General features: G+C 40.1%; 1 protein-coding gene across 1 annotated transcript; it reads right to left on the minus strand.

The window, feature by feature from the left end:
• Positions 1 to 537: 537 nt before the first annotated feature.
• On the minus strand, positions 538 to 14,805 carry LOC143286464 (sorting and assembly machinery component 50 homolog). The gene is made up of 14 exons (XM_076594037.1): positions 14,739 to 14,805; positions 14,018 to 14,080; positions 12,163 to 12,264; positions 11,502 to 11,589; positions 10,623 to 10,726; positions 10,005 to 10,138; positions 9,202 to 9,289; positions 8,195 to 8,323; positions 7,535 to 7,606; positions 6,235 to 6,318; positions 5,064 to 5,205; positions 4,507 to 4,653; positions 3,248 to 3,386; positions 538 to 1,626 (listed from the first exon to the last, which is right to left on the minus strand). Exons 1-14 carry the CDS (start codon positions 14,757 to 14,759, stop codon positions 1,581 to 1,583), a joined length of 1,359 nt encoding a protein of 452 aa, XP_076450152.1. The 5' UTR covers positions 14,760 to 14,805; the 3' UTR covers positions 538 to 1,580.
• Positions 14,806 to 16,082: the final 1,277 nt, after the last annotated feature.

Consider the following 16,082-nt stretch of genomic DNA (forward strand, 5'->3'; position numbering starts at 1 on the left):
GTGTCTTCATTTGGTTTGAAATCCAGAGCCATTGATTTGGATTAAATGCTTTGGAATACTGCATTAAATATGAATAAGTATACATATAAATAAATCTTAAGATTTGATTACAATTCATGCTGACTGTTCTGCAGTAGCACACATAAATAAATGTATTCTGTTACTTGGGGAAAAAAAATAAACTGTTAACAATGCATAGTTGTCTTGGCTGTGTTGATACAGGTGTTGAAAGCAAGAAAATACAGACGAATAAAAAATGTGTATCTGATTCTAGAACAAAACATGTGCGTTAAAAAAATTTTCATTTTCATTTGCTCTCTGTCCCAACCATTTACTTTTTTTAGGCAGCAAATTCAGTTCAATTTCCATTTAGACATCCATTAAAAGAAAAAAAATACACTTCCATCCACAAACATACACAAATATCTATTACTTAAAGCCCAGATGACCGTGAGTGCCATACTTGGGCTACACTGAGACAAAAACTGTACAACATCCAAAACATCACACCCGAAAGAACCAAAAAACAATCCATCATAATATCACATCTGAGTCATTTATTTAATATGCAGCCTTCACACATACACATCCAAATGCAAACATCTCCAAAAAGGTCAACTTACAACAGTAAAAAATATCACTGTTACCTGTTCAGAACTGTCAAAGAATGCAAATGGATACTGTACTCAGCAATGAAACAAAACTTTGTCCATTATTTCCATATGGAAAATATACTAATTTATTGTCTATGTCTTTTTTTTCTCTTTTTTTTTTAAATCTATCAGATTAGATTTTTGGCCGTTGGAAAAGGCAGTGATCAACAAACTCGATAGAAAACTACAAGAAAAAGAAATCATGCAATACCTTTCAACCATAGGGTCTTCAACAAGGCTCAATATAAAAGTAAACAAATGCAGAGGGAAAAACAGGAAGCATCACAGACAACTGTGTTCAGTGAGAGTGAACATTTTCCCTGCATGTTCATGCTGTTAAGGCCCTGGGGTCAAAACGCATCACAAGCCTTTTCTTGCTCCAGGCTGTGTTAAAAACAATGACTACAGTATCCTTTGCTCACTTTAAAAGTTCTGTCACTCTTCACCTGCAATCAATGTGTTCTATTCACTGTACATAAACAAAATCCCTACTGAACCAGCTAGCTACATCACTTAACTGAACTGAAAAATTCCTGTTTATTATATCCTTACTCACTACTTTCAATCAAAAAGTCTTCTGTCTGGCCCTTAAAGTGCAATTGTATGTATGTACAAGGTCACCACACCCAACAGCATTCAGCAAACAGAGAACCCATCATGCAGATCTTGTTTAATTCATTCCACTCTTTCAGGCACTGTACAGATGTCACCACTTTACAAAAAGCCCACAAGTGAATGAACCAACCTTTATTACCAAAAATGTTCCATGCAAAAAGTCAGCACAAGTGTGTGACAATGAAAGATCCTGTGGAAAAAAAACCTGTCACTTGGCGCTTGCTCTTGGTTATGGCTTCACAATTTTATCCAGGGATGCAACTCTATCAACTCGAGTCTGATTCACTGGTGCAAATGCCCGGTCTCGCTGTGCTACAAGAATGAGAGACCAATGCCAAACTGTAGTCCTGGGTTGGCGCTGAAACAACAAACATTTACATTTACAAGTTGAGTGTTTCTAAGGAGAAATCCAGCCTGCACAAAGAAAAAAAGAAAAAAAACTGCAAATATTAACTACAGTCACATAAAGGGAAAACAACATATGACCCATGAAAAACAACATATGACGTATGTTCACAAACCCAGCAATTTAACGCTATGAAGTAAAGAATAAAAAGTGAAAAAAAGGGATACAAATTCTATTTTTAAAAAAGGTTTGCAACTGATGTTACACACTTGGGTTTTTGGGGTGTTTTTTTTTTAAATTCTAGCTTTATAAAGATTAGGACTGATGTTACAAGCATCTTTTTTTCCTTTCTTAGTTCTAGTTTCATAAAAATTGATCTAAGCAGTTTAGGATCTTCTATCTTCCTCTCTTGCTTTTTTTCCTTCTTTTTTTGTGGGTGACTTACCTTTCAATTTGATTTCAAACACACAGACACATACATATATATACATGTGTGTGTGTGTGTGTGTGTGTGTGTGTGCGTGTGTAACTCTTGTTTGTAAATCCCAAGATTGAAAACTGGACACTGCGCCACAAGACCCAAGGGCCCTCACCCCAAACGCAATTCAGTCTTTAAGATTAAAAGTTTAACCAAAACTGGTTTTGTTTTCTGTTGTGAGTGGGGTTTTTTGTTGTTATTTTTACCCTTCTTCCACTTCCTTTTGGAAAATGATGACATCTGGGCTTTGATTTATTTTTCACATTACACACATTCACACTCACATGTGATGTGTGTGTGTATGTGTGTGTGTGTGTGTGTGCATGTGTGCGAATTGGAGACAGAGAAGCAATATCCTGCTCAGAGCCAATGCATCAGCACTCTGCACACTCATCTACACATCAGAATAATAATAACTTCCAGTCACACACACACACACACACACACACAAACACACAACTTATCATCACTTTAACACACATGCAAATGCATAAACACAAAGTGGCAAATCTCAGCAACACATCTGTCTCCCAACTCAAACCGGACAACCATCCTTGCTGGCCTCCTCATCAGAGGAAAGTAACGCAGACTCACACACACCATCATCACAGAGTTCCTTCACAGCACTTATAACCCAGTCCCTTTTATCACAGTATCCAGTCTGTTTTGTCACACTGACTGTTTCCTGACATCTATTTGAAGGTACAGCCTCCACATACTGGTTACACTTCCTTACCCTGCCATGCAGAAAGAAGACAAAGGGAGTGTGTTACCTGACCCATTCATTTTGAAAATGACCCACTGATCTTGTGATGAACAGGTGAAATGAACCCTGGAGTACTAAACAAAACTGTCCAGTGGTCATTTGGAATGAAAAGAAGAAAGAGAAAATAAAAGTGGACAAAATGGCAAACTTTCAACCAAAACCAAAATAAAAAGAAGAAAAGAAGACGGAAAGAAATGGCTTTTTTTGCTATGGTGGTTGGCGTGGGGTTTTTTTTCTTCTTTTTTTTTTTAAAATGAGGAAGGTGGTGGGGAGGGGGAATAAGAAAAAACAACATGTGTAGCACACACGCACACACACACAAATGTTTTGAACAACCCCCTCACACAGATGCGCACACACACACACACACACACCCTCTGTCTCCCTACCTGTCTCCCTGCTGCAAGGCCATGGGGAAGACGTAGTTCAGTTCCATCCTCGCCACACGGCCCAGTCTCAGCACGACCCCGCCGCCACATGCCCACCTCAAGTTCTGCCCCATCTCCCTCGCTGACCCCAGCAGGTTGTCTGAAAAGGGACACGATCATCACGTTTCATGCCTTTTTCTTTGACCAGCAATCTGGATAAACAATCATTACATACACCTTTCTCTTTGACCAGTAATCTAAAGAAACCATCATTACATGTCACATCATTTTCTTTGACCAGTAATCTATAGAAACCATCATTACATGTCACACCATTTTCTTTGACCAGTAATCTAAAGAAACCATCATTACATGTCACATCATTTTCTTTGACCAGTAATCTATAGAAACCATCATTACATGTCACACCATTTTCTTTGACCAGTAATCTAAAGAAACCATCATTACATGTCACACCATTTTCTTTGACCAGTAATCTATAGAAACCATCATTACATGTCACACCATTTTCTTTGACCAGTAATCTATAGAAACCATCATTACATGTCACATCATTTTCTTTGACCAGTAATCTATAGAAACCATCATTACATGTCACACCATTTTCTTTGACCAGTAATCTAAAGAAACCATCATTACATGTCACACCTTTCTCTTTGACCACCAATCTAGAGAAACCAAAATTACAGGTCACACCTTTCTCTTTGACCAGAAATCTAGAGAAACCATCATTATGTCACACCTTTCTCTTTGACCACCAATCTGGGCTGCAGTTCCTACAGGTCTGCTGGTTCAACTCCAGAAAGTTATGAGCAGAGTTCTGCTTAAACTCAAAATGTGAGTCAAAATCAAATGGCCCTTATCATTACATTTTGGAGCATTACAAAACAAAAAAGCAAAACAAAACAAACAAACAAAACCAAAAAAAACCACTAGAAGAAACGTGGTAACAAACAAGAGGCCTTGTACTGGATTAAAAGCCATTCACCAGTGATATGTTGACCATCACTTCAGTGCACAGCATAACCCCATTGAGTTATCCAATTCAGCATTCAGAAAGAAACATTTGCACCATGTATTTCATCACTTGATCTCAACACATTTTGTTAAAAGTCTAACACTACTCCAGACCCCAGACAGGCATATGCATATGGGAATGAGTGTTTAGGGGAACAGGTGGAGGCAATCATGGCTGTAGACGTGATTTAAAAAAAAAAAATGTAACCGGAACTGATGGCAGAAGGCACACGAAAACTTACTGAAGTTTATGTTGCCCAGGTTCCCAGCATTGATAAAGAGGTGCGTGCGGAAGAGGTCACCAAAGCCCCCTCTCCCTGGTCGAAATGGCATGGGAGTGTAGATATGGGCTGCACAAACCCAGTATGCTTCGGCCCCTAAGGCGTTGCCTGGATAAGACAGATAAATAAAAATGGAACAGTGATCAGACATCACTTTTGGTTGCAAACATAAAATTATTTCCTGTTGGTTTCCCATAAAAAACAAAACAAAAAAAAACCAGTTTGAATTCACACTGCATTAACCACCTGTATCATCATATTGTCTGAGTTCTTAATGCAGCTAACATTACTTTCACTGTCAATCATTTATCTATTTTAGTATTCAATGCATTTCAATTTTCATTTTTGTTTTAGGTCTTGCGTTGTTCAGTTGATTGACTGTCTAAAAAAAAGACTTTTTTTCTCATTCTGGTTAAACATTTTTGTGTACCCTCCCCATTTATCAAAAAGCCTTTAACTCTCTCCGGTCTTTTTCAGACCATGTTTCTCCAATCCCCAGTAAAGAAGTGAACACTGACCATCACTGTGTGGGCCAACCCCTTTCATGTTGAAGCCTCTCAGAGTGAGGGGTCCTCCCAGGAAGAAACGGTCATTGATACGTATGTCATCCTTCATGTGCAACGGTCTCATCACACCACCAGCCAAAGACAGCTGTAAAACCTGTTGTATGGTATGAGACAAAAGGGAGATTACAAAGATGAAGATATAGATGGTATCAGACACTGATGACGATGGCTGAGTGATGATGATGGAGGAGGTGGAGGAGGAGGGGAGGGGGGAGAGCATGTTTGCGTGTGTTTGTATTTTTGCCTCTTTCTCTTGTTTTTCAACTATCTCAAAGTCTCACACATAAATCGCTTTGTGGAAATGGAGAGTTGGTTCATTTGGAGGCGTCAACATGCACTCTCTCCTCAAAAAACATTCTGCATTTATTTAGATAGATACATAGATAGACAGAGAGATAGACTGACAGAGAGACAGACAGACAGATAGATAGACAGACAGATAGATAGATACAGCATGGACATGAAAGAGATATCAAAACTGGTTGCTAAGAGAACTGATCACGAAGTGGTACCAACTTTTTTTTTATAGATATTTTCATGAAATAATTATAGAAAAATCTGCTGCTGATGATGATTTGCTTGTGTACATGTGATAAGAATGTAATCTTCCTTCCTTCTGTGCTTCTGTTCCTCTGATAATACTAGCATACCCTGGCACCAACCTGCCTTGGGAGGTACAGACACCTGCTGCACAGGGCTGATCAGGAAGTTACAGCAACACTCACAAAGATACACCCTAGACAAGAAAAGACTGACGGTGGCCTGAGTGGTCCCAGTTATTCTCATTAACACCAAGCCTGTGCAGGAACCAGCCAGGACTGAAAAATCTCATTGTCATATACCTTGGATAGGAATCTGAACCCACCACGTCCACTTCCCTTTCGTCAGCCCATGACACAACCACTCTGCCACAGTGGCTGGTAGTTTAAAGATGCTGTTTGTTTCTATTCAATATGTTTAAAATCATTTTGCACCACGTACCAATTCCTCCTCAGCTTTCTTTGGAGCAAACATTTTCCAACATGTATCTAACATGTAACATGTAATGTCAACCGTGTTCTGTTTAAGAAATTTTCTAACAGTTGAAAATGAAGGGGTGGTGGGGGGGGGGGCTGTGCTTTACCGTGTCCCAGAAGAAAGACTTGTTGAACTGCAGTTCCAGCTCCTGTTTGGAGAACTCCACGTTTCCTCCAAGTCCTGCATACTCCTGCCAGCAAGGACACACGGGACAGGGGATCACACAACAGCACTCAACTCAATTTCATAGTCATGCTAAGATTCCCTTCCCCCTCTCCTCCAAGCACCCTTTTCTTTTGTTTTGTGTGTGTGTGTGTGTGTGTGCGCGCGCGTGTGTGCAGGCATGTATGCTTATGTGTCTGCGTGCATATGTGCTTGTGTATCTGTGTACATTATGCGTGCAGGCGTGTGAATGTGCATCTATAAGTGTGTTAAGTGTGAAGTGTGTGTGTCCGGAACTTCAGCTGATGGAACGGGCACTAAAAAAAACGAAGTTCAGACTGACATTGGCACTGTTCTTCTGTTGCTACAAAGCTTTGATTTGCTGCATGTGCAGGATTGGGAGTGCATGAGTGTGAATGATTGTGAGTGAGTGTCAGTACAAGTGAAAGTGAGTGCAAGGGTGAATGCAATGAGCAAGAGTCCAAGTACCAGTGAATGCGAATGCATGAGAGAACACGAGAGCAAGCAAACACATGTGTGTGTGTGTGTAAAACTATGTGCACCTGTGAGTATGTGTGTACTGTGCATATATGCTGGTGTATATATTTGCATTCCACCAGACAAACCTGGTAAAAAAATAGTTGACCATACTACCTGCTGGGGTAAACACCCATCTGCCTGTTTTTAATCTGTAAATTTCTACAAACAAGCATCATTATCCTACCATGAAGTTGTGAGTCGCCACAGACAATCTAGGAAAACACACACTCTGTGGTCTTCCTGTATACTTCATAAGCAATATATCTTTCTTCTTCTTCTTCTTTCGTGGGGTTATCCTTCCATTTTCACTTAGGTCTCAGAGTGGGCTTTTACATTACCATTTTTACCCCACCCCAACAGTCACCATACTCTGTTCCTAAAAGGACACACACCAGATATGTTGGTGTTTTCACGACCCACAAAACACTGCCAAGGAGTATCAGATCTTCAGCACGCATATTTGATCTTCTTTTGGTTTACATAAAGAGGATTCTAGCACAAGTTCAGCAGCACACATACTGACCTGAAACTGGACAAACTGATCTTCAACCATAACCAAAACATAAGCTGCTGCCTGGATTTCAACCCAGGACCCACAAACTGACAGTGCAACCCTCTAACCACTGGGCTACTGCACCCATCCCACAAATGCAATCAATCCTAATGTAGCCCCAGGGAAAAGATTCAGCAAAGGCACAACTCACCTGTGACAGTCTCAGCAAGGATCCTGTGGATGGAAGAATGCTGTCATCCCGCTGGTCTCGCACAAACACGTGCTGCAAACACAAACAAAACAGACCTCATGTAAATATATTCCATACATCTGAAGAGCTCATTCCCAAAGGCACAGTCTTACAATTTCTTGTTAATAATTCCTAAAATACTGTTGATTCTGTGTTAAAAGCTTTGAAACCAGTTGGTGCTATCAAGCTTAACATGTCCATTTGACAAACATCACACAAGCAGACTTTTATCTGGTTTTTGTAACTGTTTAACAGTAATGTACAGAAATTACATTCAACTGTAGTCTTCTGTTGAGAAAGTAAAAATAACAAAATCTAAGTTTACAAAAACAATGACAACGTTGTAAAAAATTCATGTTGAAAAACTGAGATTCCTCATTGCCAAAAACCTGATTAAAAGCTCAAAACATAAAATTCCAGATTTGGGTAACCTGTTCAGACAATGCTTGACCCTTTACAGAACCATCATATTGCTCCACATATATTGTTCTAGCACATTTCTTTCGATCTATATTTCTAATTCTGATAATCTACCATGCAAACTCAGCATCACTCTCAACACACACAGAGACAAATAAGAATGATTCACACACACACACACGCACGCGGACACACACACACCTTCAGACTGGACTTGAGGGAGTGGCCTGCCTGTTCTCGCACAGCAAATGAAGTGGTCCTGGAAAGCGCTCGCAGATCTCGCCACACACCGTCCCACCGCAACGAATGGGAGCCCAGGAAGGACGGGAACTGCACACATCAAGATGCTGGCTGGTTGGCTGGCCAGGAGTCAAGGAGCTATCACTTGCCCAAGCCAGGAACGGTTAGGCAGGACTGTGCCAGCATGGTGCATTTTATGAATTGAATTACACACACAGTGTATCACCTTGACGAAGACAGAATTACAGTCAGAAAACAATGGATCATTGTCTGACTCTACGGGACATGTTTTTTTCATGCGTCAGTACTTTCCTTTCATGAATACAGTTTTCTGTGCACCAATGCTTGCACAGACAAGCTAAAAAATTAAAATAATAATAAGAGCAGAGAAAACACCGGAAGACAATTCTTGACACTTCCCACAGCCAGAAAGACACGAGTCTGCTGCAGAACATGTTGCATTATTTGACATGGTCAACCATTTCTGCCAGCAGAAAATAAAGAAATGGCTAGTCAAAACTTGAAGGAATTATTTCCATTCTCTTTTCCCAGTTTTTCCCTCCACTCAATCTTTGTTTTGTGCTGTGGGGAAAAAAAAGAAAAGAAAAAAGAGACCTGACATAGAGTTGCTGGCTGGTGACCAATGGTGCAACTCTGAAGTTTTCCTCCTTCACTGTAAAAACCTGCTTTTTTCCTTTGTTTTTTGTTGTTTGTTTTGTTGTTGTTTTTCACGACCTGTCACCATATATTCTATTGTATCAATTAATAGTATCCTTTATGTTTTTGTCACAACAGATTTCCTTTTGTGAAAAGTGAAACCTCTGCAGCTCATTTCCTCCATCACAAAAAGCTTTCTTTTTCTTTTCTTTTTTCTTCTTTCTGTGACACTTTGCAATATATTTCATCCTTGGCGTATCTGTATATTCATACCGTGCAAAACTTCCATCAACATCCACACAGCCACTCACCGTAAGGTCCAGGTCCAGTCCACTGTCCGTTTCTTTGTAGCCACTCCAAGGGTAGGAGCCATGGTACTGATAAATTCCTCCTGACAGCCTGCACACACACACACACACACACAATTTTTCAGAGAGTAGATATTTAGGGGGGACGAATCTGAAGCCAGGCTAAGCTCACAGTCAGAATGTTCCTCATTTGAAACACTGACACCAGTTTCACTGCTCTCCCTTCTAACATGTTGTCATTCCAGTAGTGTCAGTGCAGTGTTAGGTTACCTCCCCTGTCGGCCATATCATCTATGGTGGCTAAGTTAAACCTGAATGAAAAAAACACACACAAAACAAGAAAAACTGCACATTCTTCAGCCACAACACTCCATCTGTTTTTACTACATTTTGTGTGTGTGAGTGTTTGCATTTGCTCACCTCTGTTATCTTGTCTCTACACATTTTGTACTACATTTGCATGCATATGTTTGCATTTCTTAGCCTCTATCATTTTGTCTCTGGACACACACTTCAAACACAACACTGGAATTGGTTTACTAAATTCTGAAGCATGTGTTTGCATTTATCAGTCTTTAATCTTTTTTTTCTCTATTTGTTAATCAGTATCAGCTCAGCCTCCCTACCATCTTTCTGTCTCTTAGTTTATATTCTGCATCCTAATTATTTGCTAATGAAGAGCAAACTCACAGAAACATGTAAGAGTATTATTACACCCCTTATTGATGTGAAGGCATAAATAAATACAAAGGTAATCATTTGTGTGTGACCATCTATGGGAATACTTTTTAATTCTGGAGACTTACAGTATGTCTGGGTTGGCATTGACAGGTTTGCTGAACATGACAGAGTAACCCCGGGTCTGCTTGGTGCCGTGAGTGTATTCCACGTTCATCTTCTCCCCTCGACCCAGAAGGTTGGGCAGTTTGAGACCAAACAACTGTAACATTAAGACACATCCACGTACATTTGTTTGGGACCCAAAAGTCAAGGTCCACTATTGCATCAATCACTTCAAACATTTGGGACAATAGTCATTCTGTTTTGTTTTGTTTTTGTCATTATAATATCAAAAATGGGTCAGTCCAGAGATTTTTAACAGTCATTCCGTTCTGTTTTGTTTCTGTCATTATAACATCAAAAATGGGTCAGTCCACAGATTTTACCTTGTCAGATAACCCCCAAAATGGGTTAGTCCACAGTGGTCTTAACTATTAGGACAGCACTGGGACTTGCCTTTAGGCAAATATCACTGGGAATTGCTCTGCCTTGAGTTTCATAAAAACCCATATTTGAATGGCAAAACAAACCAGTTCTGGAGCACTGCAACTGAAAGTGTTTGAGGCATGAGTTCCTCATTCAATACAAAGTCACATCATGAGGAACTTGTGACACAAGGAGACATGTTACATTGAACTGCTCACCAAACTGGCGTCATTATTTCCAATCAGGGTGTTGATGCCTCCTGATACCGGCCTGAACTCTCGGACCTCAAACGTCACCTCATAGCTGTCCACTGATGATGATTCTGTAACAGCCAAAGCGGGCAAACCATACCCTCAACAAAAAATGAATCATTACAAACTGAAACAAAACAGATTATTTCACACACACACACACCACACAAAAGAAAATGGTGTTTGGAGGGGAGGGGGAAGGGAAGCTTCACACACACACACACACACACACACACACACACACATATATATATATATATATATATAAATATATGTATATATATATATGTATATGTATGTATGTATGTTTGTATACATAAAATAAAGTCTTTCCCTCATTCCTTTTTTGTTCTCAGCATGTATGGTGTGAAAATTGCCGCATGAACCAGAGCTTTTACTACTGTAAAATAAAAATTCATCATTATTGTAAACCACAGGGAAATTTCATTGGCTGGCCAGATGAGGCTGGCTTGTCCATAGGGAACAATTCATCGGCCATTTCGATGTGGCTGGATTGTCCATTGGGAACAATTCATTGGCCGGTAGATGTGGCTGGATTGTCCACTGGGAACAATTCACTGACCAGTTCGATGAGGCTGGCTTGTGAACTGGGAACAAGTCATTGGCCATTTAGATGTGGCTGGATTGTCCACAGGGAACAATTCATTGGCTGGCTGGATGTGGCTCATACTGAATATGTCTAGCGGGACTGAATCAGACCCTCCACCTCAAATTATAAAAAACAACAACTAATACCCAGCCTCACATCCTTATTACATCTGTGTAACATTCATTCATTTAAAACTTTGTGAAGGAGAACTAAGGAGTTGTTTTTTCCACACGAACCTCTGAAGGTGTCGATGAAGATACCAATTCGTTTGAACAGACCCAGTTTCTCCATTCGCATCTTCACCTCATGGCTCCTCTGCACCATCTGGACACACCGTCATCATCAACATTGTCATCACCTTCAATATCCATACACAACACTGCCATTATACTGGCAAGGAGGCATGGACATTTTTCAGAAGAAAAAAAAACATAGCAAGAATTAATACATAGTCCATATCACAAGCCTTTCTACTCATTGAAATTCCAAGCTCTCAGACCAATACAAAATACGGAACCCCATCATTACCTGGCTGAATATATATATGTGTGTGTGAGGGATGGGAGGGATACGGCGGGGCAGGGATGCATAAGTGTGTATGTGAGTGTGTGCATGTGCATACACTTTGGTGTGTGTCTTGTGAGCCTGTGTTACAAAAATATCAAAAAATGTACAAAAACAAAATATGGGAATAAAAAAAGGAAAAGAGACACAGGCATATGGACAAAGACAGGCAAACACACACAAAAAAGAATAACATAAAACATGAGAGACAAAGACTGAACAACAGGAACAAAGACTGAACAACAGGAAACATTCAGAGAATGAGTTTTCAAATCCTAACATCCATACATTCCTGCATACATGCCGAGCTGTATGAAAACTAGGGGGCATTACCTCCAGAAACGTGGATGCTTCCAGAATGGGCCGTACTTCCTTGATTATGATATCATCCTTTGTGCGTCCAACTCCTTCCACCACAACTCTTTCAACTTTAGCCTGAAATTTTAATGAAAACATCCATTAAATACTACATTCACAAGCCAACTAAATAAACAAACAGATTTTAACAATGAAATCAAATCATGCTGGCCACTTCTTTGATTAAGTATAAAATGCTATTAATAGGAATTTTTCAATACTGTTTTCGCCATGTAACAGCGATATTGTTGCAATTTAAAGTAATCATATCTGTATTATTCTAATAATGAAACATTTCAGGCCCATTTCAGAGCAAACAGTAAACAAACAAAGCAACTAGAAATTTCGAAATAAAAAGATTGGTAAGTGAAAACAAGTGGTTGAAGGGTGTATACAAACACCAAAACATATCAGCATCTTTGGAAATTACATCAGTGCCATGGCAACAAATTGTTTGCTTGTTTTTCTATGTCTTATTCTTGTACTTCTAATTTCTATGGAGCCTTTGTAAGGAGAGAACAAGGTGAACAACATGAAATGATGATTGATATATGAAATATCATGTGATGAACACCATGACCAAAGTCTGTGGGTGGGGCTATGGTCAGTGCAAATATATGGGTTAGGAGATTTTAAAGTTTCACACACACACACACACACACACACACACACACACCCCTACATACACACCCTGGCTTGAAACACCCACCCTGTCGGGAACAACCAAACCTGGCTGGCAAGTGGAAATCTTACTCCACTTGTCTGTTGGACAACCAATTTTTAATGGTGTCAGTGGAAAGGGTGACTGAGCAGGCAGCTTCAGTGCAGATCGATCACACTTCACCTCATCCCTTTTCATGTTAACACCCCCTTCCCCACCCAACCTCGTTCCAGAGAATGGAACGCCAGCAGAGTAGAGTCTCAATCACAAAAGACATACAAGCAATATATCTACTCTCTAATTCATCCTCTCATGACAGCCATCAGTGGTATATTTAATCAACTTTGATCTTGTATATTTCATTACCTATATTACTCCGGAAGTTGCCAACCCTCAATCTCGCGTCAATGTACAAAAACAACGGTTTAACCACAGAAAAGATCAGGGAAAGAAAGAAATGATATGACTAAACAGTAAATTATCTGGGAATTTCAAGCCCTGCGAACACGTACATTAAAATGCACAAACACAGACACAGACACACACATGCACACACTCTCAGACACACTGCTGTAATGAAAAATATGAAATACATGTCATCATATAATATGCACAACTGTAAGTTATAACTGTTTTTTACCATATACATAGATGTTTGTAAAGATATAATACTGTTTGCAATTTCCACAAATTTTTACTTTTTCAGGCACAATCACTCTTGGCAATGGAACTGATGGTAAATCTCATATTAAGTTTGGTATTCTGGAAATTTACTCGTTTTGCTTCCTTGCTTACTTGATACCAAATTTTGCCAACATTTGTCAGTCCACATTTTCATATTCTTTCATGCATAGACAAAAAGTATTTTCTGTTTAACAGGCATAACATGTATGCGTGCAAACAAACATATGCACACACATGTATATATGTACATATATGCATGTATACACATAAATGTTCACATATACATGTATATATAAATACACACACACACACGCACGCACATGCATGCACTCACACATGCACACCACACACACACACACACACACACACACATATATATATATATATACGCATGTATACACATAGCCTAAACTGCAAAAACAGGAAACTGTCTGAAGATTAATATGTCAATACTTGCATAATAAAATAATAATAAATAGCACATACTGGTATCTTTTCAAATTCAATGTCATCATCTTTAGGAGGCTGCATTGCAGCTGGTTCAGGTGTCTGCAAAAAAAGAATTAAGTGTTAACCAAACCACTTTACTGGTAACATCAACATAGTAACAGCTATAAAAAGAAAATGGAATCATTTTCAAACTTAGTACATGTTTTGTGAATAAAGATACACCGGAATGTGTTTTATTGGACATTTTATGCAAATATATCAATAAGATTCAACAACTTAATTCTTCAAAGTCCAAAGAGCTGAGTTCTCATTGGACTTTGAAGAATTATCTTCAGTTGTTGAATCTTATTGATACATTTTCATAAAAATTAAATCCAGCCAATAAATATGGCTTGATCAAATCTGACAACAAAAATGGAAAGGAGGGTTGTCTTTTCACTTATACAAAATATTCCCATAACTGTCAGTCTCTGATTATATTTGGTGGTAAATGTTTGTCAGGTTTTATATCATATATGTAGCACGCTAAAACGCAAGTCGACTTTGAAGCGAACTCATCATGCCTTTCGTCAGACTCCCGACTTGCCAGAAAACGTTAGGATCTCATTTCTGCTCTTGGACACAATATTTGCAAATAAAACAAATTTTCATTGCAAGTCCAATGTTATTTCAAAATGGATGTTTCGTAAAATATGCTAGTGCATGCTGTAATTGTTTAAAACAGTAAACGGAACTGCAAACGACTTGACAGTACAACCTTGGCATGGACTGCCCCCATTTTGATGCCGGTGGTAACTTTAATTGTTTTCAATGCTCGAAGGTAACAAGGGAGGGAACTCAAAGGACAAATAGTGAGGATTCCCACTCCCCTCTTCCCAAATGAAATATATGGATTAAAAAAATGTTGGTTTAATTTTAATTTAATTTTATTTTATTTTATTTTTGATTGGCAATCACAATACATTTCACCTAAACTCTCTCTTCTTCTAATCGACCAACATAAATTCATTGGCGATTTTGTCGCTATTAGCTATCGCCTTTTTTGTTGCTGATGTTGCTGTTGTAAGTTGTTCTTGTCGTCATTGTTGCTCTTGATTTTGGCCATCGCCGGGTCATACATATATCGTGCTCATGGCCGAAATTGCTATTTTTTGCGCATTACCGGTAATGGACAAGACAGCGTCGCGCATTACCGTTAAAGACAGGAAGAGGGCAATGTCCGTCACAAGCACGGTTTCTCTCTCTCTCTCTCTCTCTCTCTCTCTCCAGTCTCTCTCTCTGACTGTGTGTGTGTGCTTTTCGGTATGGATCAAGTAAAAACAAGGATTCAAACACATGGTGGCGTAAAACTCAGTGATAAAAATCTTCAGTTTTATCTCATAAAATTAATGATGACCGGCGATAGTACACACAACAGACGCCCCCTCGACTCGGCACTGCAGTGAGGGACGACAATGCGCGCGGCCGCCACTGAAGGGGAACTGACGGCCGGTCACATATACAGCGACTGCAGCAACTGAGAGGACACCCGGTTGGTTAGCTTCACTGAGTTGGGCTGCCTTTGTTTTTGATGACCAGTGGAGCATTACTGACGTCACCGCTGAGATCACTGGGATCAGTGGCCGGGTAAGTTCGCCGCGGCCGGCCCAAACCTTCTCGTGACATCTGATCCCGGCTAACCGGCTGAACCCGACACGGCAGTCCTGGAACGAGCTAGCCTCCGACTGCAGCGTCTACACCCTCACGGCTGCAGAAAGCCCAAGCCAGGTGGGCTGGACATCAGCGGTCAGTGTGATCAGAATGCCGGCAGACAGTTGACTCGGCCTAAGCAGCTGCTGTGCGGCCCGGGACTGAGAACTGTGTCAGGACAAGCGCCCACTTGGACTGAAGGCAGAAGAAATGCTGCCAGTGCTACAAAAACTGCCTCGAAGCGTACCGGCTTCAAAGACCTGGGCATCGACATCAACACGTGGGAGATGCTTGCTCTGGACCGTCCAGCTTAATTGGCGCAGCAAGATCACCACAGAACCCACTCACTTGTGTTCCACATGTGGACAAGCCTTCAGGGCCCGGACTGGCCTCACCGCTGATCAGTCACCTC

This window comes from Babylonia areolata, chromosome 10 (assembly GCF_041734735.1).
Source record: "Babylonia areolata isolate BAREFJ2019XMU chromosome 10, ASM4173473v1, whole genome shotgun sequence".
NCBI classification, from domain to species: Eukaryota; Metazoa; Mollusca; class Gastropoda; order Neogastropoda; family Buccinidae; genus Babylonia; species Babylonia areolata.